General features: G+C 42.9%; 1 protein-coding gene across 1 annotated transcript in view; it reads right to left on the bottom strand.

Moving 5' to 3' along the window:
- T265_04575 (hypothetical protein) overlaps positions 1–27,725 on the bottom strand; it is a gene marked incomplete at both ends in the record, with an annotated part of 227,219 nt that overhangs the window by 127,628 nt on the left and 71,866 nt on the right. The window contains 15 exons of the mRNA XM_009169350.1: positions 1,493–1,738; positions 4,163–4,474; positions 5,026–5,199; positions 6,588–6,884; positions 9,062–9,214; positions 9,319–9,425; positions 10,096–10,318; positions 13,269–13,381; positions 13,526–13,913; positions 17,119–17,334; positions 18,600–18,791; positions 19,664–19,782; positions 22,191–22,454; positions 26,892–27,179; positions 27,279–27,444. Coding sequence (XP_009167614.1) covers positions 1,493–1,738; positions 4,163–4,474; positions 5,026–5,199; positions 6,588–6,884; positions 9,062–9,214; positions 9,319–9,425; positions 10,096–10,318; positions 13,269–13,381; positions 13,526–13,913; positions 17,119–17,334; positions 18,600–18,791; positions 19,664–19,782; positions 22,191–22,454; positions 26,892–27,179; positions 27,279–27,444 — 3,258 coding nt within the window. The remainder of the gene's footprint in view (positions 1–1,492; positions 1,739–4,162; positions 4,475–5,025; positions 5,200–6,587; positions 6,885–9,061; positions 9,215–9,318; positions 9,426–10,095; positions 10,319–13,268; positions 13,382–13,525; positions 13,914–17,118; positions 17,335–18,599; positions 18,792–19,663; positions 19,783–22,190; positions 22,455–26,891; positions 27,180–27,278; positions 27,445–27,725) is intronic.

The raw sequence follows: 27,725 nt of genomic DNA, 5'->3' as shown, positions 1-27,725 counted from the left end.
ATTGTTCGCATTGTTCAAATGGCAACACATAATCCTGTCGCATTACTTTCCGGTCCAGTTCATGCGCAAGTTTGGCCAGCGGAAAAACACTGCTTCTTAATGAATGAAAGTACTCACAAGGTTGCTGAAAATCCGTCGACAGCCTACGACCGGTTTCGCCCTTCTTTGGGCTCATCAGGTAGACGCAGCCCCCGAGTATCGGTCAACCTTATGTTCTAGTTGAACCCAAATTAGACTGTTATGGAGAAATGCACTCATTTGCAATTCAATTCGGTCTTCACGAGAGACTCAGCTGAATCTCTCTTCCTGGTTATTTAGATAGTAGGGTCTGTCTGGTTCACCAATCACGGGTATACAAATGTAGTAATTATATAAAGCGTTCACTTACAACGAGATAAGGAATTTTTCCTACTTTATCTTTCTCATCTTTTTAGCCTATTTCCCTTAACTTTACTGAGTAAAGAAAGCGATGCGGCACTTATTGCGCAGTTTATCACGGACAGACACCCTCACCAATAGGAGATTTTTGAACCCCTGATAATTCTTCTTCGATGGCTTATGCTGCACTTTCCTGTGAACCAATGCTTCTTCGGAAGTATCCATATCCCATCGAAGCCCGTGTACTAATGCAATGGTAACGATATCATTTATCTATTCTTTTTCTTCAAAAGGTTCTCATGAATATGATGAAACCGGATCTGGTCCACAAACACAACCAGCCTGTACTTCCAGTTCATTCACTTACTTTAACAGCTGAGGTACAATAAATAATGGTAACTGGTCGACTCAGCCGTGAATAACCGACCAATACGTCGAATCACGAAAACAAGCAAACCTGAAGGTTTTTATATCACAGAACTCTCTGTTGGTATAGTGAGCCACTGCAAGACATACGTACATGAGGGTTGTTCAATGGACTTAAAAAATTTTCCATCACCAAAAAAGATGAATTCCTAGTGCGATGGAGGTGTGTCCAGTCATCGGTGGCACAACCGCTAAATCACCCCACCATTCACCACGAAAAGGCGCACTGGTAAAGCGGCCCTGGCTGGTGATGGAACGTTCGCAACTAAATAAGGTAGCCCAGTGAACCTGGGCGACTGAAACGCTTCCTAATAGTATAAACGCATTATCAGATTTCAGTGGCCAATTAGGAAATGATCGCTAATGTTGGATTTGTATCAAACTACTGATCGTTTTTAATACCCCAGAGAACCGTCAGTGATGTGCAAGTTGAAAGATGCTGATGGCGATCAAAATTTATACTTTATTTCACCGAGTTTTCGTTCATTTCACCACTGAAAAGCTTTGACGAGTGCCGTGAGATAACTAATCCAAAGGACCATTTGGGCTTGTCCCCAGTGTGTAACTACCAAACCATTATTTTTTACGAGGCTAAGCTTACAAGTCATATATTACAATAAGACCTAGCAAACAGGTCAAATTCATAATAACTTCATAATGGGATTCAAAATTTAAAATAATAAATTACCGGTGTGTGCGAACAGCTGTCTGTTGTGTGCTTCGCTGCGTTAGCTTCCAGCTGCTCAGCCTGTCGATGGAATGCTTCTTTTGTCGCCATCACGCCTTCAATGCGTTTCTCAATGTCTTTAAACTGTTTTGATGATGTCAAGGAAGATTCAACCGTTGTTAACTGCTTCAATTTTTCCATGGTTTGCAGAATCTGTCCCACGAGGCCATCTTTGGCACAGATTTTCTCGAGGCTGGTGTATACACTCTGTGGATGGCGTAAGGTAATAAGGGTTGGTGGAAGTTTAACCAAAACACATACAACTCAAGGGAAACGAAACAAGTATTTGCTGTATATAAGTAATTTGTCTCTGTGCACATCCGTATTAGCTGAAAAACTGAACGACGATTTGCGATTTCATGGCAGATAGATTTAACACGAAAAAATTAAGATGTCCCACTACAATCGCAGCACTCGATAGGAAGCCGTGCTATGTTCACTGCACTAGTCCCACACAACTATAGAAATACTTGTACGCAATCCCCTCCATAGGAACACACCTTCTGGGCTGGAAACGTTTGATGTAGCCCTTCATTTTCTTCACCTAATCGATGCTTAATGAGAACAAAGCTCCGGTGAATTAATCCGCTCTTTACAGGCTGCACTCTCACCTTATCTAAGTTCAAAAAATATCAGTGTTTAATGGAGTTCCTTTTAGATCGTGAAAAGAAGGTACGCTGAGACATCTTTTTTGAAGTCAACCCCAGTGTAAAAACCCATTCAAAATACCCCATCAGTAGTCATTCTGCAAATGGTGTATTGTGCTTAACCTTGTCTATCCTTCAGTATGATTTGAATGGCATCTGACATAAGGAATGTCGCAAACAAATTAGAACGTAAACCCTCGCTACTGGGAAGCAGAGACGTCAACTAAGATATAAGGTAATCCGCATTTTACCCTCCTCATTTCGTTGAGTTTATTCCTGTTCATGCAATCATTTAGCTCATATTTGGACCCCACCATTAGAATGTATCGTTTATGACGTGTTCCAGCAATACTTTCTGCACACTACGCATACATTTGACGCCTTTATTTGACAGGCATTCGAGATGTAAAATAGTTCCAGTATCTTTTAAATGCCCATTCTTACAGCTGAATCCTCACTTTAAGAGAACAATCTAACTGTGTTATCTCACTTATACAGAGGACTGGTATAAAAAAATTTAAGATATTTTCCCGTCTCAACCGGTAACATGGCATTTTATGGTTGTGATTCACATACCTCAACAGGCCTCTGTTGCCCTACCCGACTAGACTCCACAAAGACAGAACTGTAAGTGCCCTACTTTTGACAGAACTTTTTGCAGGTTTTTCGGAATTATAGAGCAGTGATGTGCGCAATAACGGCTCAAAGCAAACAGCTGATTTCAGTGGCTTTGTGAGGATAGTGATTCCATCGTAATATGCGCGGTTCTGTACGACGAATGGGCCATCCGTACCTAATTCAATAGTTTCAGTAGGATCCAATTTATTGAATATTACTCAAATTGTTCGATTTCTGCTCCATTCTAAAATTTCACGTCAATAAATATGAAACAATGGAGTTTTATTGTAAATGTCAGCTCTCCCATTTTGGTTTTACTTTTTCAAGGGAATGAAAATAGTACTTACCGCAGTAGGGCTGGGGGGCTAAAGCCCAAGAAATAAACCAGAATGATTTATTCTCTAACCGCTCTCCAAAAAGAAAATGTGCACAAACCAAACTGAATCGTTATTATTGATGATTGCCTCCGGCTACTGAAAACATCAAATCGAAATCAGGCACCTGTAATTAAAGTTGTTGTAGATACACTTATGCCGCCTCCTATCGCTAGGACGAATTATGTTGTTTTCTATTAATTTCCACTTCATCTGTTATCTGGTCCCTCAGAAATAGATAACCCATTGGGAACAGGTAAAACTTTGGTGTAGTAGAAACTGTACAACCTGAGTTTGATTCGGACCATCTACTTGAATTTGAATTTTGGTTCCGTATTACTGAATCGAACCTTGTTTTTCCATCAGTAAGAACGAGTCAATGGTACCTTTGTCTAGATCGGTTTTGTCTCTATCCTTTCAATCTGCAAGGCACAGTTGATCAGACAGGATTTGAAGGAAGTTTCGTAACGAAGGGCGAAGTTCAGAGGCCTTAAAAAAGCTGGGTATCATTCTTAGTCAAGGAAACTGCTGACGCATAGTCGGTAAGGTGTGTTGTTGTCTTTTCATCTGAAATTGATCTTTGGGTTTGTGGTGTGACTGCTGCGAAGTGTAACAAGTTGGTTTTCACCAACTCTTACAGGTGAATCATCCACGACGCTTGACTGTTTTAAGATCCAACACCTACCCTCCTAACTAAATCCGGTGAAACCGAAATCCCGTGCCAAAAGGAGTGTCAAAATTTCTGTTTTCGCCACTGGTTGACTAGAACAGTCTTCTTCCAGCTATAAAAATGTAATCGTTTGGAGTTAATTGCTTTCGATGTGCACAGTTCTCGACTCTTGGTGATTATCGTCATAACGCGTTCAGCAAACCAGTGACATCACAGACGAGAGATTCATCTGGGTTCCAGGTGTGTCTCTCGCAAAACCAGATTTGTTTGGAAGTGAGTGTATTTCATTAAACCAGTGGTTTATTGCGGTTAAACTATTTACCTGTACCATATCTTTCCTCGACATTGGACAGTCCGCTGTTTCAAGATAGTCTGTCACTTCTTCCACGCTGTCCACCTGATTGCCCAAAGTCGCCACGAGTTGTTCCAATTTCTGTGCCAAAGGCAATGCATCTTCCAACCGACCCAGAGCAGTCAAAATGGTCATGACTAAGTTCCGATGACGCTCTTGCAATGCAATGAGCTCTGACGACAGTTTTTCCGAAATATCTGTCGATTTTTTGTCTGCAGATGGGCTGGCTTTTTGCAACTGATCAAGCTCAACTTTTAGTTCATTCAGGCTTGTTAGGAGATCCTGCAAGACAACAAATTGAATAAGGAGGGTTCAGCGTTAACCCTAATAGGAAGTTTGGAGCAAAAACAAAGTTTGAAAATTGAAGCAGTATCGCGTAGGAAGCTTACGAAGCCTTATGCGTGCCCTTTGATAATAAGTCAACATGTCAAAGTGAATGACGCTTCCACAACCACACATTGTTTCGCAGCGGCGGCCAAGATTGACGCGGTGGGTCTTGTAAAGGTCCTTTGTCACAAATATCACTCTATCATGAACGACAAAGGGAGGTGCGATAAAAAAATACTTTTTGTCAGAGCCTTAGGTTTGTGCCGGTCTCAGCCGTTGCCTTTTAAATAGTCCAAATCCTTGGAGGTCAGAAGGACATTTTAAGAGTGCGGATTATCACTGGCACTTTCTCACAACTGAGATGTCATAGTGTACATACCTCAGCGTATACACCACATAAGCTCCTCTGGGATACAACTGATCGAATTTTGTGGTCATTCCCTCAAAGCTGAGAATCCATAAATAAATGCAACAGTAGGAGAAAAACGTCAATCTAAACTCCTCACCTTTACTTTTTCTGTGCTTGTTGCAAGCTCGTCTGGTGTGCAGGAAATGATGTCAAGTAAATGTAGCTGCTTTTCGACCTCAGTCAATCGCTGTTTCAAAATTGTCAGGGATGGCTCAAGATTCGTTATGCGGTCCATCCTTTCGAGGACATTTTGAACGGAGTTTAGAGTAACCTGGAAAAAGTATTTAAAAACATTTGCTAGATATCCACATTTGCATATTAAATTGATTTTGCCGAGAAACTCAACTGAATTCAGCCGAATCTCTCGTCCAAGTAGAACGGGAACTCTGGGTGCACCCACCTAATAAGACCTAAGAAGGCCAAACCGGTCATGGGCTGTCGAAGTGTTCTCGGCCACCTTATGAGTAGTGTGGCAGAATTAACAAACAGCTTACTTACGGAAGGCCTGTAATGTAGTACAAGTGTTCATGGCGATACTGCCAGTTGACTGCACATTTCAGACACGAACTAGATGGTGGAAGCAAGCAACATCACAAAACAACAGCAACTAGACAAATCCGGTACGAGTTGTAAATGATCACCTATTCTTTACAACGTACAGGTGGCTTTCAACAAGCTGGAGTTTAAAAAAGGATTCGGAGGTTCATGCTCTTTCCTGTAGCAACAGTTGGTAGTGGAATACTTGATCTTCCGTTCTGAAAGGAAGCATCAAGGCCCCTCGTAAGAATGAAACCTAGTGTGGCTACATTAGAAAGTTCGACTATATAGCTGAACATGTGGTTGTGTGTGTTCAGACATCAGCCAAGATTCTTTCCAAATGAATCTTAATAATCGAGTAGGTTCATGGTCGACTGCAGTTCATTTAAACAAAATGCGATGAAGCAAATGCACGCTCTGTACTGGTGAACATTGTTGTATTTAATTACGGGCTTTGTGTTGCTCAATGCTTTCGTCTGTGACCCAGTAGCTAACCAGGATAGCTTGGATGAACATCCTCCAGCAGGGGTTAATCAAATCCGTATTTAACCGAGTCATCAAACTTCACTCTTTAGTTCAGCCGGCTTTTTACTTTTCTTCTGTTATAGCAGAAACAACAATTTGCTGTGGTAAATAACGTTGGTAGCTCGGGTAGTGTGGATAACCTCTAGTTTTTTCGCAGAGCCAAACGACTTCGTTGCAGATGTTTCAACCTCTATAAGTTGCGCTCACTAACAACGCGCTGATGACATGTACTCAGGCGATGACAACAGGTAAAACGGAACTCATTAGCTCAGCGAGCAACCCAACGATCAGGATTCTCAGTGCTCTGTGACGACTAAATGTCATTGGTACTTCCTCAGTTTTGTTCCAGTCGATACATACCAAACTAGCGCAGTTTGATTATAGCAAATTACGACAGTCTTCGTACAGCAAGATTGGGTCCACACAGACCGTCTTCTAGGAAATAGCCAAACTTGTCTGAAATGCTATAACAGATTTAATTAGAAGAGAATTTTGAATGAGTACGTCATTTTTCATATCTAATGGGGCTTACACATATACATGAGTATTGTACTAGCACACCTGCAAAATGTTAGGGGGTAGGCGGAATGGACATACCTCCAGTTTCGTCTGACATTGTTCTAACTTGTCACACAACAGCTTTGCTGCCGGTTCCGCTCCCCAGTCTTGACTACGTTCCCGTTTTATCTGGGCCAGGAACTCTTTGCATCCACTTATCTGAATGTTGCACTCCGCCAGTCGATTTAAGTCACTTTGGGTCAAATCATTGGAATCGCCGTTGGCATTTACTTGTCGCACTGTACTGAGCAAGAGTGTTTCCCACTCCTGCGTTTTCATTTCAGCACGCTGCCCACAGTCGACGATAGACTTAAGGTCATTTTGGACACGGTCCATCTGAAAAGAACATTTGTTACTGGGTCAGCTGCTATTTTAATCCATACAATATTTCTTCACCAAGAAGTGGGCAGTTCATGCCACTATGTGGAAAATTCCAGCAGGGCAGTTTACTCACAGGGCTACCCATGAAAAGCGCACATCCTTGGCACTGACTAAAACCGAGTTTTCCTTGAAAGATACCATAATGTTTCAACTCTCTAGTCATCAAATTTCACCTTTTGGCTTGAATGACTACGGATGCAAGAGAAGGATAAATGTTCTTTTCCATGATTCGTTTGAGGTGTAACGTGGTATCAATCATAATAAGACCAAAAAAAGATACACATATGTTTTGAGTTATTCGTCGGGCTGGCGGTACGTAGTAGCACAGTGTCACAGCAGACCATCTCAGACAGGAAGGGTACTTTCAAAGAGAAGTCTAAATATTCCGGCCTTGGTAACACAAGCAAGTCATTTCAGTTCATCCGCATAGTATCGCGTACCTTATCAGTATTGAACCAAAGGTGTGACATGGGCAAAGTATGAAGCAATCACAAGACATCTAATGGACGTGACGTGGTGAGTCGGAAAAGCGAATGGTGCGGACCCTGAAACTTTCTTGGTCATGTGACTCGCGCTATCAGACCAGCTTACTTGACAGCGCTTCAGACCCATTTTTTCGGTCACTTGAGGCATCACTAGACGGACACCAAATGTACTTTCCGAACACCACGATTATTTCAAACGCCGACGAACAGAGACTGAGAAGGTAAACGTTTGAATTTCGCTTTTCTAGAGCTTTTTCATCAATTATTGCGCAGCTAATGATTTGCTATAACTGTTTCTCTTGCAATGCATTACTTTTCAATGAATGCGCGTTTTATACAATGTAGATGTAGAAGTTCCATGTTGCCAATCTTTTTGGACTACCTGGGTCTTACATAGGTTTCCTCTACGAACGTAACCCAAAAATTCCCGTATAGACAGCTTATACTGCTGTCATCACTTTCGGATCCCAATATAATCTTGATGCCACTGTGCCAGCTGTTCAGAGATTTCGAGGACAAATGTTTTTGACAAGCTGTAGAAATCACAAACACCTCATGAACACATTTCACGCGGGTACTTGGGCTCGAGAGACATTTATTTCCAAACACTATAGGAAAATAGTATCAACGGTGGGTCAAAGTGAAGGTCCATAGCGACACTATTTATAAGGCTGTAGAGTGCCTTTCTGAAGGTGAGAACCATTGCATTCCGACTGAAAGGAAGAGATTACTTCCGTCAGAAAAGGAGTGCTTTTGTGGGCAAGTGTCATCATTATTTAAAACTGAGTGAAGGAAAGATGGGCAGTCATAAAGTGACACACCCCTGTACAAGCAAGGTCTAGCATCGAAAGTGGTGATTTCTTCATCCCCATCATTTTCAATCCATAAGAAATCTTTGTATAAGTAAATGAAACAGTGAAGTGATTTACCATGATTTTACCTTAAGTGTGTACTGAAAATTCCGGAAGTTCGTAAGTTGCATTGGTGGAACACGACCTGACCTCTGTAGATTTCTTGTAAACCCTCGCATCTCGCATATGTGCTGAACTTAGCTACAATTAAGGGCCAGCGCGACTGGCTCAGTTTGCGATCTAAATGTTGTATTTAGTCATCCTGAGACTGGTTGTGTTGAGCGTACGCACTTTATACAGCTACTTCTTTCCTTCACGACTGAGTCTAGATAACAACTACAATATCACTACCTGACTTCATGATATGGATAAGCTTGTTCGCTTTCAATTCGGATACACACACCCCGAACCACTGATAGCATCTTCAACAAACGCTCTGAGCTGAATAAAAAGATGGTCACAAACGGTTGGAAATTGGATAGACTTTTACCCGGGAAGAGGTGGAAACCAAAAGCTCGGTTCATGTTACCTAATCTACACCATCATGTTTTGATACCAAACTGATCACCACAACGTACTAAATCGTCTTCATTGATCGAGACCGTTTTTGGTCTAGATAAACTGATCCCATGCAGTTTTAGTAGAGTAGTCACCACTGATGACAGCCTGCGTAGAGACTGTGTAGAGCCCACAACAAAGTGTCTACTCAGCACAGCTTTGCTCACAACACTCTTGAGATGAGATCGACCTAGGGAGACAAAAAGCAGGTCCATTTGATGCACACTGACACACTTACTTGATCCTTCGTGGCAGCCAGTTTCTTGTTGTACGCCTCCAGCTCCATTCGAACGTGATGACTCATCACTTTTGCTAACGAAAGTGACTTGGCCAAACTGTTCAGACGTTCCTCATCTTCAGCAGAATGCTCTTCGGATAACCGATTTAGTGACTGATAAGATGGTAGACAAGATGTCAGTGGGCAACATAAGAAGCTGAATCTAATATAGAAACTAAACCGACCCGAGTACATCTGCCAGAAAGGACTCTGCTCACCTCAAGATCCTCCGCCAATTCGGGTAAATCAGCATATGTTTCGGATTTCAGTCGTTCCATAAGTTGAGAAACCGAATCGAACCAACGCGATTCACCGTTCATCAAAGCTATGAAAAGCAAGTATTGCATGTTGGTTAAACAGACGCACAAACAACGTACATTGATGGGAATCAGGTGTTAGGTTTTTGTTACTACCTCATGGTGGAAAATACCTCTTCAGCATGTGCTATGGATGTAGCCTGAGAAATTACTGATAGGCAATGTGTTTATGCCAGAGTTCACAAGAAACGTCTGAGAGTTTCCCTCACGAGATTTACGAACGATGACTACCTCTGCATCATTAGAAATCTTTCTTTGACAGGCAAAATCGCCCACTATAATAACATGCATGGAAGGTGGCTAACAGAAGGCGGAAATTCGTTAAGAACAATTAAGGACAAGAAAGTAGGGGAGTGAAAAGTACTCCCGTGGCCTAAAATATCAACACGAGCCACGACGTTGGTAACCGAATGCTGATTGGATTTCCAACGCACCCAAGATAAAGGATTGTGGAAGCCGATTCAATTAACAGAAAAGTGACTGTACACTACGTATTTGGAATATAATATATGTACTCAACGTTTTTGAAAAGTCACTGGTGCGTAGTCATTGACATGTTGCGGACAACAGATACCTGACATTAGTAGGTGGTAATTATTGGTAAACTGATCGCGCAAGATATCGTGAGAATAAGGTTTTCATCTTAGTTTCATCTGATGATCAAAGAAGAATGCTTACTAGTAAAATCTTCCAGATAATATATTGCTCCTCGGAGACGTTCTCGTTCTGCTGCAACAGCAGATTCCAAGTCAGCAAAATGCGCGCGTGTCAGAAGAGACACTGTGTCTGACAGTGGCTGATCTGTCATGCTAACCGCGGTGTGGGTGTCCAGTGCAGCGAGGATGTAGCGACGTTCTGAGATCCCATTGTTTAGCGTCTGAAAGTAAACATACAGACAGACCTGTAAAGCACTGCAAAAAAGAGGCACCGAACATGACAGTTTTCGCACAATACTCTACCTTTTGAAGGATTTTTATGTTACGATGGCTACTGAATGCTGGTAGTCAAGCTCGATAGCCTTTGCCTGAGAAGCAAAATGATGGATCTTCGAATTTCCGCCAAATAAGTTTACCAGTTGTCAATAGTAATAATCATGGATCCTCAATGAGGACCTGGTAATTGTTAATCTACCAACCACCTAAATAAACGGTATCGAAAAAGTGGTGATCAGATCTCAAAAAGCTGATAAGTATGGGAACTTTCGCCACTGTAGGAACTCGTCAGTAGTTGCATTGAAACTATGCTTAGCCTCATTGCCATCCTGAGTGCACTGCTCACGCACATGTTACTATGTCGTCTCACCATATGTACCTATTCATATAGCCCCCCCCCCCAAACAAAACAGCACATCTTAGCTGCGCAAAGCCATAGTGATAAGTGTTGCATGGTGTGTCGGTCACGGCAGTCACCGCATCAGTTTGCCTTGAGGTACTCGCAATCACGTCGATGTGTCAACTGTGTGACATTGGGTCGGCCCGTCGAGCTTCCTCTAACTGCATAGCCGTCATGCCATCCAGGGCGCGCTTGCTGTCACACCACCTTCTTTCAGCAGGCATCGCAGTGGTGGTTTTGTCACAATTGGCTGACAACGTTCCAGGACACGTGAGAACGTGGGCACGGTACTTCGTTACCATGCTACCATTGATGTGGTTGCTACACGCGACTTGTAGCCAGTCCTAACCTGGTTATTCGTAGCCGAACACAGCGGGGCGTTTGGCGTTTGGACGCCATTTTTGGTACGCAGGTTGTTGAGACTCGCGGGAATGACCACATGTCTGCCTAGAGGAGTGAAGTCTGTTCTGTTTTCCCCTTCCAGACAGTCGGATTTACAAATGGATGTGTGCGAACGATCGGTTGCTGCCCCTAGTTTTCAGTTCATTTACACGATATCGGACCATTTTCCAAAGCATAAACTGTGTATACAGTGCCAGAAACATTTCCTTCCATGATCTAACGTCATTTGTTTCGGATGATCTTGATTATACTAAGCATTTTGCAGAATAAGGGTCCTGAAGAATGGGCGGATCCATATTTATGGACAAGAATGTTGCAAACATCTTCTCAAATCACGAGTCGCACAATACCATTCTAGTAAATTCCCTCATGTCCGACAATGAGCAAATTGTTGTTGACCAGTAGTGCCGTTGGTGATCATCTTGAATTCATCCCGAGTGAGCCCGAGAGAAAAAGCGTATTTAGGATGAAAAGAAGAAGTAGAACATAAGGTTGACGGAAACCCGGGGACTGCGCCTACCTGATGAGCCCCAAGAAGGGCGAAACCGGTCGTGGGCTGTCGATGGATTTTCAGCAACCTTATGAGTAGATAAGATAAGATTGTGTTTAATTAAGTAACCCTGAGTTAGACATAAACGTGAGCGACTTGTTGGAAAATGTTTATCTGTCGCACAATAAGTATCCTTCCACAATTTAAACATCGCCTCAGATGCAACCCTAGACTCAGATTTCGCAGCCTATTAGGTCTGAGAACATAAAAAAGGTTTCATTTGAGCCTGACTTAAGCCTTCTGTCAAAACTGATCGAGTATATGAACGCAACGCTCCTTGATCCTGTTGGTAAGGTGAAAGTGCAGTTGTAATCCGGAGATTATGACTATTTGAAGAGCCTCAAAGATAGTAGGATCGCCTGCGGACTCGCTGTAACTTTTAAACAGTGAGATCTGAAGTGAATCTCAAGGAACTATAGGAGTAAATTACATAAATTAACCAGTTTTGAGTGTATCCTCATCTATACAACCCTTCATGAGTAGATTTGACGTTCAAAATATTGCACTGACTCGGATTGATTATCACTAGGTGTGAAATTTGTTGTGCTTTTTGGAAGCACTGCCATTCTAGAGCAAGTAATTCTTTACTCGATAATAAACTTATCAGTTAATCGTCTCGCTTGAGTAGGCTCAACTACCTATGTGCTAAAGCCGGATAGATTTTACACACTGACTATGCTGCTAACCCGATGACTATCAAGTAAGTTACCTTTTTGTCAGAATACTCACTTAGAAGAAGAGAACATTTAACTGGACACGTACTCACATAACGCCACTGTTTTATTGATCTTCTCACGTATATCGCATTAAGTTTAGCACAGCATCGACCACTTTGGTCCTATTTCTGATCGAATTCTGTTCGCCTATTTTTAATTGTAATCGTCACGAGCGTTCCCTTGTTTGCTATCACTGTTTTGATCACGTGAATCAGCCCCTCATGCGATGTGACCTACTGAACCTTTTATATCGTAGGACTAACTGCTGACCTTCGATCGGAATTCCAGATGTGTTGAAACTAATCCCAAGAACTCGTTTGTCTTTCAAAATTGTCAACGTCTGGTGAAGATTCCGTCAAGTGGCGGCACGCTACAATAGATCGTGTCTGGCGAGCTTGTATAAGGGTCGTTGAACAAAAATTGGTTATGGTAGGATAACCAGTGACTGAAAACATAGTATACTCCCTTAGCGACTCCCTTCAACTCTGTGAAAAACGGGGGGACACGAGAAAATAATGAACTCCCGGTTGGTTACCGGCTACCGCATCTGCGCATTCATCCATTACGATTATTTTTAGTACCGTGTGTGAGTGAATTCATCGAATGCCGGCCAGTGTACTAATAGCGAATTAAGGCCAATGTCAACAAACATGTTGATCTACTTGCAGCTAGATGATAAATGAAATTATACAACTAGGTACTTCTTCGCACACGAAGGTTTCCGCATTACGATATTTTCTGCACACTTCTCCTTTCAGACCGATATCATTTGTCGGTTCTGCTAGTGATCACTGAAGTCATACCACAAACGCGATCTAAACAAAATTCCGTTCTGTATGTTGCCGTCTTACTTGACCTCTCTTTGACAAAGACTCGTTATTGGCATAAGAAGGTTGAGAAAAGCCTAACAAATCTAGCTGAGTAAAAAACAACTTGAAACACTTGGTTTCTTCCTCTTTTGCATCTAAGGTAAAGATGGGATAACCTCACTCCTTTTTCGTGACGTTTCTACGGTTAGATGACTTCATTTCTCATACAGCCGACCCCTTTGTCAACTAACTAATTAACTAACGAAGTGGAAAAAAACATTAAGATACCGCTCAATAACTTGCCTGGATAATGTTTTCCATTGCAGTCAACTCGGTCTGTGTTTCAACCGTTGCAAATTTAGCCAGTTTTTCTTTGGCTTCTGTCATCCAACGTTCCAACTCATCCACATCAACGCGTAACTTCTGCAGATGCGTCGGTTCATTCGTGGGAACCGCGGCCACACCAATGACACTAACTGGTTGAACGGTTAATTCCGGCAGACTCAGTTGCTTGTTGACCGAAGTTGTTTGCTCCAAAGCATCCAGATTTGTCAACCGACCTTGAGTGCTCGGTGTCTCGGCAGACTTAGTTGATAAAAGTGATTCCAGATGCTCACGGTTAGACTTTGTCAACTCTTTCACCTCGTCCCAGTTTGCTTGCACTGACACTAATCGGTCGGCGAGAAGCTAGTTGTTTGATGTTGATAAAAGTAAACGAGGAGGGTTTTGGTTCATTCCGGACTGAAAAGACATCTCTTTATAACACAACATATAAAAAAATAGTCGAAAAAACTCCACGGATTTTTAACACGAAGTTTATGGAGCGGTTATTTTTGTACACTGCTTAGAAGATATACGGGAGATAAATCAATACAAATGATATTGCAGTATCCTTTGCAGCAAAAGATTCGGTTGTTTCACGGTTACTTGAGTATGTGCGAACCAGACAGAGGAAACATTGGGGACCATTTAGAACAAACGAGTCCGTGTGATCACGCCTGCCTTCTTAGTACGACTTCCGGTACACGGATGGCATGCTCATAACGGTTTAGATGATGCCGTTGGAGCGGCATAGGTGACCGCGGCATGTACGACGAACCCTCTGCTACAGTACCCATAGGTGAGCCACTAGGAACGAATCGGATTTAAGCTGGTGCTTCTACGTAGATCTTCATGATTCCGCAATCAGTCAGACGCTGTTCATCAAAGTGAGTTCTGAACGCTTCTTGTATAAAGAAACGTTTTCTACTGGATAAGACGAACTAACCGCATTCACCGTAAGTTCATCACACGACCAACCTCTGCAGTGATCCTTTAATCCACCTCAGTCTTAGGTTCTTACACGTGTAGGATGGTGACGTAAAAAGTGAACATATCTTTGGTTTTCAAAAACTGCGCTTTCATATATATTTACCATTAAATATTTGTTAACTGAAATTAAAGGGTGGTCGTTGTCTCGAAATATAATGGTTGATTGGTTTACCTGGTTCAAGTTTGGTGCACAACTGTGTACCCATATTGGACCGGGGATAATAACCTGATTGTTATATCAAGGAACAGGTTTTGCATATAATACCGAACCATGATTACCGTCGTAAGGAAATTCTAACTTAAATCTACTGCAATTCCTCAAGGTAGTGTTTATTAAGCCCTCGTGTTCTTAGTAATCACCTTTCCATAAATGAAAATCTTCTTTGCAGTCTGATCAGGATGGAGGAATACACCAGGGTGATTTTGTCGCACAAGAATTATTGATCGGAGAGTGAAAGGGGATGAGGCTATGGACGATATTACAAGACCGATATCAGTGCACAAGAGCACCATAGCTAGACGTTGCCCGATTCATCAAGTTCTTCCAATCAAGAATTTATCCGTTCTGATGACACCTAATAAATGAGTTTCCACCTTTTCGAAAGAAACAGCCTGAAGAGTATTATTACACTTTGCAGGATCCACCAATTCCTTTCCAAAATGAAGGCGTGACTGTTTATACCATATTTATACCATGTTTATACCATATTACAGACACTTAAATTTTCCGAGCCAGATTGTGAACACCCGTTCGGTGACTGGAGAAGGGTGGCTATCCATTGCCTGGGGATTCAAGTCGAAACTCCGGTGTACAGCTATTGGTCCCAGAAGCAGCCTTTCAGGGCGATTTGTACGGCGGATGAAAGCTTAACTGCTTTGTTCAGTAAAGCAACGCAGATGCGCGTATGGTCTTATTTTGAATCCAATCCACAGGAGTCATTCGCCATAAAAGTTACGCAGTGTAGGCTACTGGTCGGACTCAGCATCAACCCCACTCCACACAAAAACACCAGTCTCTCCATATATCTTCACGTTTAGCATAGAGATACTAGAAAGGCATACTAAAATGTGTGTCCCGAAATGAGGTACCGAGATGTGTGTTCTATTGTTGAGCGTGAAGAAAGTGTTTAAAGATGGAGATCCTTTGGACGGGCTATCAACATTCGCCTGGTCAGCTGAGTGAATCTGCTGAAAAAAGCAGCTGGCTTGAGGTCGCACATTGTGGCCGAAAACGATGTTCTCATTGATAATGTTTATAAATGCATCAGGAATGATTCACTGTGTGCATCAGTGATCAACGGAACGCAAGCCTCCGACTTAATTTCGCGAACACTTGGGTGGAGGTGTGATTCAACTGAATTACCAGAATCAATCACCTCCACTAGCTTCCGAACATCTAGCGCAACCGACAGGCACTCAAGGTCACGACCCATCGTTATGGTATGAGCGTGTCCTAAAGGCACTTTGCAGCCACATTTGAGTCCTGGATAGTTATGTTTCATTTATCAACGACAGACATCACAATCGAGGACAACAAGCAAGACTACATGGAAAAAACAACAGTGTAGACAGACCCGAATTGTGAAGCTCAGCAATCATGGTCGTCACTAAAACAGTCAGAAAACGTGTAAATATAATTGCCTTGTGATGGCAGGGTGCAAATTATGGTTATTTCATGGCCAACAATGCCATTCGAAAATATTATAGCTCTGAATCCAATCAAGCGGAGCTGCAATCCACACCTTTGCATCACAGCAGATGCAACTGATAAAAATATCTTCGTATCATCTAGCATTTTTAAGGTACGTTGTATTCACGTACAGTTTACTATGCATAAGAAGGTCATCGATCTGTACATTGTTGCAAATGAGCAGCAGTAAAATCTTACTGCTTGAGCGACGTTCGTACTTAGTCGAATACAGTTGTCATCCCTTTTGCTTGAATATGGTGTAGGGATTCTTTCACTCCATGTTCGTACCACTATTCCACCAGCAGATTTCCTTCAGTCCTAGTTAGGTTGTGAAGACTAGTTTACACCAGGCGCAGTTGGACCAGAAACACTTGGTTTGCAGTGCAGGCGAGCTACCACTACTGCATCAGTGTACGATAGATGCCCGTGAGTCAGCCAGTGCATGACCGTTCGAGGGATATGATTGGTTCACTCAATAGGTCGAAACATGACCCAATGAGCGGCCCTGGCTGACTGGACATCTCAGCCAGGTGGCGTCAAGGTCGCTAAAGGTGTGATCGCCAGATGTGTACACTGTAGGTGCGTTCCAGTGAGGGCGCGATTCAAGGGTATCGGAAATTCACTGTGGTCTAACAAGAGCAATTACGCATGGACAGCCTCGGGGGTGTGACCACACTGGAGGAGCTCTTGTGAGTGACCCAGACTTGAAAAATAGGGCGTGATTAGGATCCGACTGCAGTTAGAGATGCCCAAACGTGATCTCATGGTCCACATTGAATTACCTCTAATTTGGTGGGTTGATTCAAACCAATTAATTCGTTCCTAGTCAAGCAATTGTTTTAGAACTCTGCTCGCCTAAATCTTGTGTACATCAACATTCGTGCCGCTCACCTTTTGATATTCCTCCTTGAAATAGGCTTGTAAGTGTTTGGCTGTATTGCTAACCTTCTGCAATGTCGGCTCCAGGGTCTCCATATCTTTGAGTGCTTCAAAACTCTCTTGCATTTGAGCCTGAATCACGGTGGGCGAGGGCAGCACAGCATGTGACACAGAATCCAGATAGTCCCGCATATCGGACAGCCACTTCTCGATTCCTTCAAGTTGGTTCTACAGATAGGCATTTGAACATTGTATTAGTGGTGAACTAGGCATAGACAATCCTGGAATTAGTAGCGAGGATATTCGGATTTTTTTTAAATGGATACTGAAAATTTTCCAGATCTTTTTCACACTATCGATCATTTATAAATAGCTGAGGTGAAGAATCATTTCACAAGTCGGGCAAAGCTCCTAACCTAGATGCTATGCATTGAGGGAGCAGTCAATACGTCATGTGGACTCCGTGACTAAAGGATAACGTATGCTCTATCTTTTCTAAGTGCTAGCTAACCACATTGCTGGTCCACTGTCAGTAGCTGAGCGGTTAAGTGTTCAAACGATCAGCCGGGATGTCGCGGATTGGGAACTCCTTGGGGTTTCGTGACACTCCTGATAATTCCAAGCAGGGGTTGGACATCTACAGTGCTTCTCCGCCTTTCACTTACGGGACGAAATGCCCAAGAGAAAATTCTGGAATTACACTGGATAGTGTAGCTCCAGGAATTTGATCACGTATTGTATTTGATTTCAGTCAAACACAGCATGATTGTTATTAGGTCACTTGTTAAGATGGTTGTTGTTGCGTTCAGCTATAGCATCCTTTCGGTACCTAACTGCCATGCCACCCGAAGGTTGCACGAGGGCTGGGATAATCTCAGGTTGCCCAAGCGCAGACAGGGGAAGTCGAGAGGTGGAGGTCGGTTTCGAACCACGGACCTCCCGGACAGTAAACTCGTGCTCTAACCACTTGGGCCATCTCACCTCCTTATTGGAATGGGTGATGATTTATTTGGCGAAACATGCTCATCTGCATATCAAGTTAGTTTTTGAGGGAAACCCGACTGAATCTCCAGTTTATAACTTCTTCTTCGAAGCGTTTTCAGCCAGCTTTGGAGTAGTACGGGTCAAATAGTTATTCACAGGCTGCCGCCATCAAGTCCCGCCGTATCGGTCCATGAGCTCCACGTTATCGTGGATATTTGGTCTACATCTCTTGAAGCAAATGACTTCTTTTAGAATATTCAGGTAAATGTTAGGATGTGTTTAGTAAATGGTTGCTTGTAAATTGGTATACTGGAAAAGAGCATAGTATCTCTACACGCTCGTGAGACTTGTATTTTTTTTAAAAAAAGAAGCAGTCATTTGTTCCTGAAATTTTGTCCGGCCAGATCTAATGGGAAATATTAGTGTGACCATATCTGAAGCTTTGCGATTCACATTAGTTCTGACTCAGGGGGACTGGACGTCCCTAAATGGCAGATTCACACACCTACCATGAAGAAGTCCACCTTTTCACTCAAATCTTGTGTGTGACCCAGTCGAGTCTTCAAACTGGCACAAGCAGATTTGAGCCTGTTGATAGCAACAGATGTACGACCGACCAAGTCAGCATTTTTTGTTGTGTCCACTTTCTCCAGCAACTCACTGAGCTTCGAATGTTCATCCAAAAGGTCTTCCAAGAGGTTCTGTGGAAAAAATGCGGGACGTCAGTGTGATCAAAAGATAGACCAGGTGGGTAGACAAAAACGGAATTTTCCGAATAATGTAGGCTCCATGTGTATACACCTGGCACATGAAAAACTCGCCTAGCTAAGTATTTTGTCAACATTGTTTTGAACTAATTTTCTACGACAGCGAGCATCATTCTCCACAAAAAATGTAGATGGTTGATGGCTAGAATACAAATGTCGAGTGGTCATAAAAGTTGCGTCCACTTGAGTACTGAACACATTGTGCCCCTCAACTGACATCCCACGAAATCGTTTAGGAGTGAAGCGCGTTTTCAGAAACTTATTTAGATGTTTAGGATAGAGTAAGGATTCGCAAAGGGTAATCAGTCCACACTTCCTGAAGGGTTCTCTCCTTGAGTTGTCTGGTAGGATGATATTAGGAAACCCGAAGGTTTTCACCGTGCACTATTGGTCATTAAGTAGCCCATTCAATGGTATCTGGCTCCGCTTGGCACCACTCGGTCGATTAGAGCGCCCCGGTCATGGCCACTGACTGGATAGATTTATCCCAAATGGTTTTATCACTCTACTACTTAGGCAGATTGCTGCCTGGTACGAAACACATTTAGTGTAGTTCTTTAAAATTTGCGAGTGCATTGAAAAGTGATTTTAAGAAACAGACATTAGTGAGCCGCATCCGAATCTAACCTTATGAATCAATTTTGTTTGAAATGTTTGGGTTTTCTTAGGTAAATATATGACAAATTTTCTCGGTTTTGACTCACCCAGCACGATCGCTACAAGTTAACAAAATGATAAACTATATGAAGCGAGAAAAATCATGCTACATTCCAGCCAGTTCCAAATCTAGATAACTTTTTGCTTACCCTCACATTGAGAAGTTGGTCCTCAAGGTCGTCCGGGTTAGCGAATACCAACGGCTCCTGTAGCGTCTCCTCAACACGTGATAATTGATTATGTAGCTGTTCGGTTTTCGAAAGCAGTTCTGCGACAAAATTGTTTTAAAGAATGAATTTTGAAATAAGACATTTTGAGCAAATCCAATACTTCTTTGAGCTGATGGCAAGTAGTGGAAGCAATCTATAATCATTGAGGTTTTGTCACCCAGAACACCGAAGTCCGTTCCAAAAAATTAGGATGAAAACAGCTGAGCTAGCAGTCGTTTCAAACAAATGGTCGATTGAACGATTACTTGACTTTTGTGTTTGAATTTGTGAAGTGAGTAAAACAGGACAAACTATCAAGTCTGAAGAAGACGGATAACATTGAAATCACGAACCTGTACTTGACGGAGGAAGTTTCCAAAAACGATTGTCACAGCGAAGAATGTATGTTTTGTTACAATTTCGAGCGAAACTAGAAGATTATTTCACCTTTTTATCGAATTTTTCGGTCAGTTTATTCTTATCACCTTATATTCTGTATATTGAGTAAAGTGTTTCAAATCCAACTTATCATTTTCCTGAGTCGGACAAGGCTGACGGCATGAGTTGCCGACTAGCATAGTCCACCTAAGAACGAAATTTCGAGTCCACCTGGTTCACTTGCTAGTCTCCTTATAGGGCTTCATACACTTCACGGTTCGGGTTTACCACTACAAATTCACTACATAATAGTAGTATTGTCCGCTACTCCTTGATTCGTCATATTTATTGTCCTTCTAAGTCCCCTGCCTTGAATGTAATGCAAATGGCCTTCATCTGCCTAGCTGAGTCCCTCAATAATACACTGCTCTTGAATCTTGTTGCTCTATGGATATTTTGTTAATCAGGTGGTTTTTATATCTGACTGCACGCATCCCACGAGGATCATTGGGGATACCGATGTATTGTGTCCCCCTGTAGTGTTTTACCGACACCGGAGAAGACGTCAGTCATTCAGCAGTCCCCACATCAACCACCTAATCATGTTTATAGTAAACTGTTATAATGGACAAATTAGGAAGACGAACAAAGTATTAGGGCCAGGAGTCGACGGCACGTTAAGTCCAACAGAGGGGCCTTAATAGGAATTGAACGAACAGGCAAAATTTGTCCCAAATGAGCAGCTGTGTAGGTTCGGATGAGGGCTGATGTCAGTTTACCTTCGAATGGGGGCCATGCTTTGGCAACTTTGATAGACAAATGGTTATGTCCACTGCGAGCTATAATAAACCGCCCAAATGCCCGTTGAACTTGCACGCACTCACTTATCAGCAATAAGGCAAATGTGTTCCTTGTCGGCGAATCTTTTTCTGGCACTAGGCACTGGAGCCGGAACATCAGTTAGATATGACACGTACAAACCAACTGGACTAAAGGATTTCGGGTCATTTTCAATTACTTCCAAATAAATTGTGCGTGATGCATTTGGTCTGTGAAAAAATTATCCAATTTAACCTTGATTTATCCTAAAAGACGCTGAGAATTTTGCGCGTCTACTGTGTAGGTTGGGTAAATTAAGATGAGGCCACCTGAAGTCACTATTCTACCCCGTTGAGTAGAACCTGATTCGCCGTTTTTTGGGATATAGAATGCTGCTGCACAGGCATGTGGTCATATTTGACTGGAAAACTTATGGTAGGATTGATGTTCTCTGGTCTTTTTGCGTAAAATACCCAGTTTTAAATTTACTTAGTAGTACAAGAAAAAAACTGTTCGAATCCTAATTCAAGCTCAAGACGTTGTTGATGAATGATAGGATTTATCTGCATCTGCACAAACTCAGGTGAAACACGCATCGCCCTGATATTTGCTTGGTAAGTTTGGAAATCTGAGCAACATGGAACCCCATAATGGCGAAGTGCACTCATTTGCATATCAGTTTGGTTTCAAAAGGGGTACTTAACTGAATCCCAGCTGGATCTTTTTTATTTGTAATATTATTCAAACAAATGTGCTGAGTACAGACCACCTCTTCTTTAAGTTGGCACGATATTCGAGATATCGCGGTATATCTTAGTGAAGAAACTACTCACACGGTTGCCGCAAATCAAGTTGAATGATGTCACACAGACAGTTTCAGCTAGAATTCAAATGAATCTCCCGTTGAAACAAAATGGGTGCGCAAACGAGTGTATTTCCGAGTGCAATTTCGTGCAATTTGGGTTCAGGTAGGACATAGGGCTAACAGGAATTCGGGAATGGTACCTACCTGGTGGGTTCCAAGAAGGGCGAAGCCAATAGTGAACTGTTGAACAGTTTTTCGCAACCTTGTGAGTAATTTCCTTCAAAAAATCTCATTTGCTTTGTCAAACATTACTCATACATTATTGTTTTGCGGTAGTCGCAGCAAAGTATATATATGTAAGGTTGGAAGTGTAAGCATGGAATGTGAGCGTGGAATTTAGTAACGAAATCGCGAGTGTAAAACTAAAAAGTCTTCAGATGTGCACTTCTCCGAAGTATTACTCACGTTCTGTGACGGATTCTGCTGGATGAGCTATAACATCTGATGGTAGCTTGGCTGAAGCATTTGCAACGTTATCAAGTTTCACCGGACCAGTATCCGCCTCCTCTTGAGGTCGACTGAGCAGTTTGGAAACTTCCTCATGAAATTGGGCTTTGTTTGTGGCAACACGAACTTGACGCTCGGCTTCAGTTAACAACGAAGTAAGATACGCCCACCGTTCTTCGACTTCGTCGAAAAGTTGATCCAGTTCTTCAACAGATTCACCCACTGCAAAACGGGAGGCAGAGATTAGTTCAAACTCGGTCTGACACAATGGACCTATGAATCAATAGACACAGACTTTTCGTGTTCAGTACCGGTCAGCTATCGCCATTCGTGGTAAAATTGTAACAGCTTTGCTCAATAGAATGTTGCTACGGAGACTCCAACCATACTTCGAAATACTGCTGACGTTTAGTGAAGCCATGCTGATCAGCAACTGTCACCCGAGTCTATGCACAAAGAATACTTTGCAATGCGCCACTAACTAGTTCTGGCGATAAAATAATAGATCCGGCTAGTTCACGAACTGATTGGCCCTATCCGTCAACTTATTTTACTCTTTTGTGCTGTAATTTGACTATTTCGGTACGTGACTGATAAGAAGAAAACTTAATTTCGTCATTCAACGAACTATGTAGTTTTGTTACCGTTGTTAAACGGATTAATGGGAAATATTTTTTAATCTTCATAGGAATGGCATTTAAATTAGCTCGTCAAATTTTCTTGAAATATTTTTGAATCAGGAGATATCCTGGCACCCTTTGGAATGCCTCCTGTCTCTGTGAAAGTCTTGCTTATCCCAGATTAGAAAACACTGCTTAACTGGATCTCGGTCGTGTGGAGATCCAGACTGGTTGAATTAGGTTAACAGCATCACAAGATAGAAGGTGAGCCAGTCTTTGATAATATGACTATATTATTCTGCTCAAATGTCCCACCTTACTGTCAATGTACAGATGTCAGCCGAAATTTCGAATAATCCAAGTGAACGTACGCATCAAATTCGTTAACCATCTAATAGTGTTAATAAGTTGCTTTTTTACTCTCAAGGAGCTCCAGGTTCATATGCGAATTTATTAGATGTTAATCCCAGTATGCGCCCGATAAACTCATAAGCCTACAGGGATCCGTAATTGTGATGAAATAAAGAAACATTTCCATCCTGATGTCCTCATGTTCAACACCTTCTGTTTTAAACTGAACTTTATTGTCAAGTGATGGAACTTATTTGTCGCCCGGTAAGCTTCAACAGCGATGAACCGTGTGTGAAAGTAATATTTTTTACAGTCGTAAAGAAGAAACCAATTTCAGTCGGATAGAGTGAGGTTAAAGAGCCAGAAATTTGACTCCGTCGACTGATTAACATGACTGATGTGTGCATCTTAGTACACCTAATGGTGATACACTTTCCCATACGAAGATTGGAGAATGACTCTTTTGGACAGGATGATGAGGTGTCGCATTTCTTTCATGAAAATTTCGTACTTTTAGGCACCATCCAATTGAAGTTGTCTTAGCAAGGAAAATGAAAAAAAGATCAAATTCCTATGACCCCAAAACTAACATGTTGGTTGCCCTGGATGAGAAACTTCAGTCAGAATTTCGTACATACACCTATTGCCAGTATATAAACTGGATTGCAAATGTTTTGCTGCGAACGACGGTACCATAGGGTGGTCCAACGCTTTCTGGCGTTTTTGTAACAGGTGATCTAACTAATAATCTTGCAAAATCTGGACTGGATTTCTGATGAGGTTCTTTTGATCAGACTGTCGAAAAATCTCCAACCCCTTCCATTGAGAATAGTGTATTGGAAGAAGCATGTGTGATAGCGCCGTTATGTTGTGGAATGTGGTTTGTGGCGGCCTTTTCCAAACCATCCTCTTGCCGTTGAGATTCAAGCAGAACATAAAAACCCGACCATTAAGGTCATCCGTCCCACATAACCCATACCAAATGCATCGTCTGCTACCGAAAATTCCTGTGAGGGAACTCAGTGATCCGTACGAATGTTGTCAGATTCTTGTCATGAATTATTCGAGATTTCCGTGATTCTTAACCTCACCCACCTTCACTCCCCGCAACTTAATTGTCGTAACACTCATAAGCCCAAGAATACTGACGAAATCTACCAATAGCACCCGCGGTCAATCATCAACTGAAGCACCTCGAACTAGAAGATTAAGGAACCAAACCTGATGGGAGCCATTTGGAAACTCCCCCAAATCATCAGCGCAAGATTCAGGCAAACACACAAAGCGAAGAAAACTGTTAATTGACATTCAACGTTGATCTAGTGCACTAATCTGAAGACGTCTTACTGAGTGGTTCTCCGACTGCCTTAAGACCTGCCAACTTGGTGACCTACGCACTTGGCCTGATGAAGATTTTTGTCAAAAGCGAAAACTACCGCTTCTTTACCAAACCCTTCTGATGCTCTTCTAGAGTTGTTCGTAACTGGCATTAGGTATGATGAGTTCAAACAGGATTTCAACCACTCCTTTGATCAGGATTTGAAAACGTCTCACCCTAACCTAAAACGACTCAAAGCTGACACTTGACCTGGTGGTTGGACTTGAGTGCCACAATGATCCCGCCGGCTACACTGGCTGGAACTTCGTTCCACAAGGTGAAACTATGCCAGGAAGGCCAAAGAACAGCAGTCAGACTAAGAGCAGCGAGACCCGCTCTACGAGTAATCGTGCTACGAGACGCTCTGGCGGGTAAAGTCGTACTGTCCTGTGTGAGAAAAGTGTGAAGGCGGTAAGGCGTTTCCACTAGGCAACCAACATGTCCTTATTTATGACAGCAGCGATGCTGCCTTCCTCCGAGGAAGGACGGGTTAGAAAAGGTCGGCCCGGAAAATCGCACACTCCGAAAGCCAAACGGTTGACCGTGACCGCCGGCGCAATATTCAGTACGGTCGATGTTGAGTCCAACTGGACTTTATGTCAGTTCCCCCATTCATTTGCTAACTCCGACTGTGGTTTTGATCTCCAGTTGTTTTGCTTATCCGTACCCGCCACTCACCTTGCCGCAGCGGCCGTCCTGTCCGACACTGTGTGTTGACATGTGTCTGTGTGTATGTGCGCTGCTGACCTACTTGCCCATTAGCGTTCATGTTCCGTTTGCTGAGCCTGTCTTGACTCGTTTTATCATGAGTTCCGTGTAATGGCACGTCCAATGAGAATCACGAGACTGTCGTCGGAAGGATTGACCACAACCCACGCTAGTGAGCCACCATCCCACTCGCCGTTGCTTGGTTTGCGGACGTTGACACTTAACGGTGCTGGTCAGTGACAGACAGACGCCACGTACACGTTTGCTTACTCTTGTGTAAATAGTACCGTAGAATTACGAACCCAATTTTTCCTTCTGATATTCAGGATTGTCGAACCTACGCGTCACCCAAAGTTCCGTCTTGGGAACCCCAACAGTCGAAGTACTTTTAAAACCAAAGAGCCCGCTGCTGCTCAATAGAAACCCTACTGTGCGCAGGTGCATTAGAAGTGAGACAGTAATGCCTTATTCCTTGCTTCCACGGACCTAGCCGGGCGCTGCAACCAAGTGGGTCGGACTGTTGAGCCATCGGCTCTGGGCAGGGTCCCCTACTACCTCGCACTGCCCTATGAGTCAGATTTTTTGGTCGAAGGTGATGATATTTCCATATAGACTGGGAAGGCCAGGGGGCTTCTGCGAGTCTGCGTTACCTGTGGTATAAGCTTTCAATGTCTCACCATCTATGTCCTCGGAGGGTTGCCTTAGTCTGGTGCTAACACCATATCAGCAATGCTGAAGTGCGCCAAATGATTTTTGGAAGAGTTAACTCGCCCACGATAGATGAATTGATCACACCTCGATGGTTGCACTGGCTTGACAACGTGCTCCGTATGCCAATCGGCCGACTTCCTCGACAGGTTCTTTTTTCACAGCCACGCTAAGGGTGCAAACGAGGCTGACGATAAAAATGACTAGGCAGCGAAGTATGAAGCACATTGCCGGCAAACGTAACTACGCTGGTCATTGCCGTCCTCTTGGATGGGACTCCGAGACGGGATACATCAATATTTAGACACGTCAGAAATCGCCCAGTCGTGCCCTCAATGGCGGTTGTGCATCCAGTCTATTGCCTCCATTGCATAGCTCCCTTCCCAAGCCTCCAATTGAAAGTCCTGTATTTACGCACCAATTTATCAGCTCACGCTTCCAATGCGCAGCTACCTACCCCACCTCCCCACATCATCGGTGAACCAAAATGTGATAGCTACAACGACTGTACGACAAGTATGCGGTTCGTAAAGCTGATAATGACGACCTAACCTAAGCACCCATTACTGATAAACCTCAAGTGTGTAACTACTAGTCTGCATACCAGTGTCTCTGCCTGTACTCAATTCTATCAAGGTGAAAAGTGAAAGGCATAGTGAATCTCGAAGTAGCTCTAAGTGGATCCTGTGAAAGACAGCTTCATCATCGAATGGAAATCGATCTTTATTCCTCACGAAGGCGGAGACAGTGTTTCACCACAATGGTGTTCCCATTAATGGTATATCCCGAGTTTGCGACTTAGCATGTAAGCAATCACTGCTAAATGTAGCGATAGAATCAAATAGCACGCCACAACCTCACATTACCAATGTTTCGTAATACTTGCGAACTGACCTTCAAGCAACTCCTCCCGGTATCGTTCACCCATCGTCAAAACTTTTTGCATGGTTTCACGCCAGTCCGCAACCTCTCTGGAAATCCGGTTGATAACATTCGTTGGATTTTCGGGTGATGCTGTAGCCTCAGTTTCATTTACTTTACGTTCTGAAATTTTCGCTTGCCCTCCAGGAGTATCCAAGGGATTGCCATTCTTGTCCATGGTGACCAGTTCAAGTGCCTCGGCGCAATTCTCCAACCAGTTTAACAATTCTTCCGCCTTCGCCTCAAACTCAGCTCTGTAGCCTAATGAAGTGATAGGTAATGATGAGATACCAGCCAGTTGGAAACGCATCTTTCCAATAATCGAACTTAGTTCAATCGACAAAAGCGAACAGAACTTACCCGTAGGCGATGGAGGTGGGACTGTGTCCAGACCCGGGATCTTGGACCCCTTTGGTAGTGTCAGGGTATCCACATGCTGTCTTTTATTCTCCTTTGAAATCGTACCCTGCTCAAACTCTTCGCGCACTTGAGCCGCTGAATGGTTCACATTCTTTTGTAAATCCTCCTGGAAATGTTTGGAATAGGAACGTTTGAGAACAGCGTTGCTTAATATAGCTGGTACACATCAACCTGTAACGCTGACAACAATGTGGACTATTGTTTTTACAACACTCATCTGGTAAGTCCCATAAGAGAACAATGAAAACTCTCTCTCATGTTCCACCAACTAGGTAGCTCAAAAGTACAACTCCCCTTCACTCAACCCTAATCGACTGGATGAACAAAAGAGGAGAACTTTCGTCTGCGACAGCCTTTGTCATCAATATCAACAGCAGTAACGTAACC

The sequence above is a fragment of the Opisthorchis viverrini genome (genome assembly GCF_000715545.1).
Source record: "Opisthorchis viverrini unplaced genomic scaffold opera_v5_77, whole genome shotgun sequence".
Lineage (NCBI taxonomy): Eukaryota > Metazoa > Platyhelminthes > Trematoda > Opisthorchiida > Opisthorchiidae > Opisthorchis > Opisthorchis viverrini.
The sequence above is the reverse complement of the archived record's forward strand: the minus strand, read 5'-3'. Positions and strand labels throughout refer to the sequence as shown.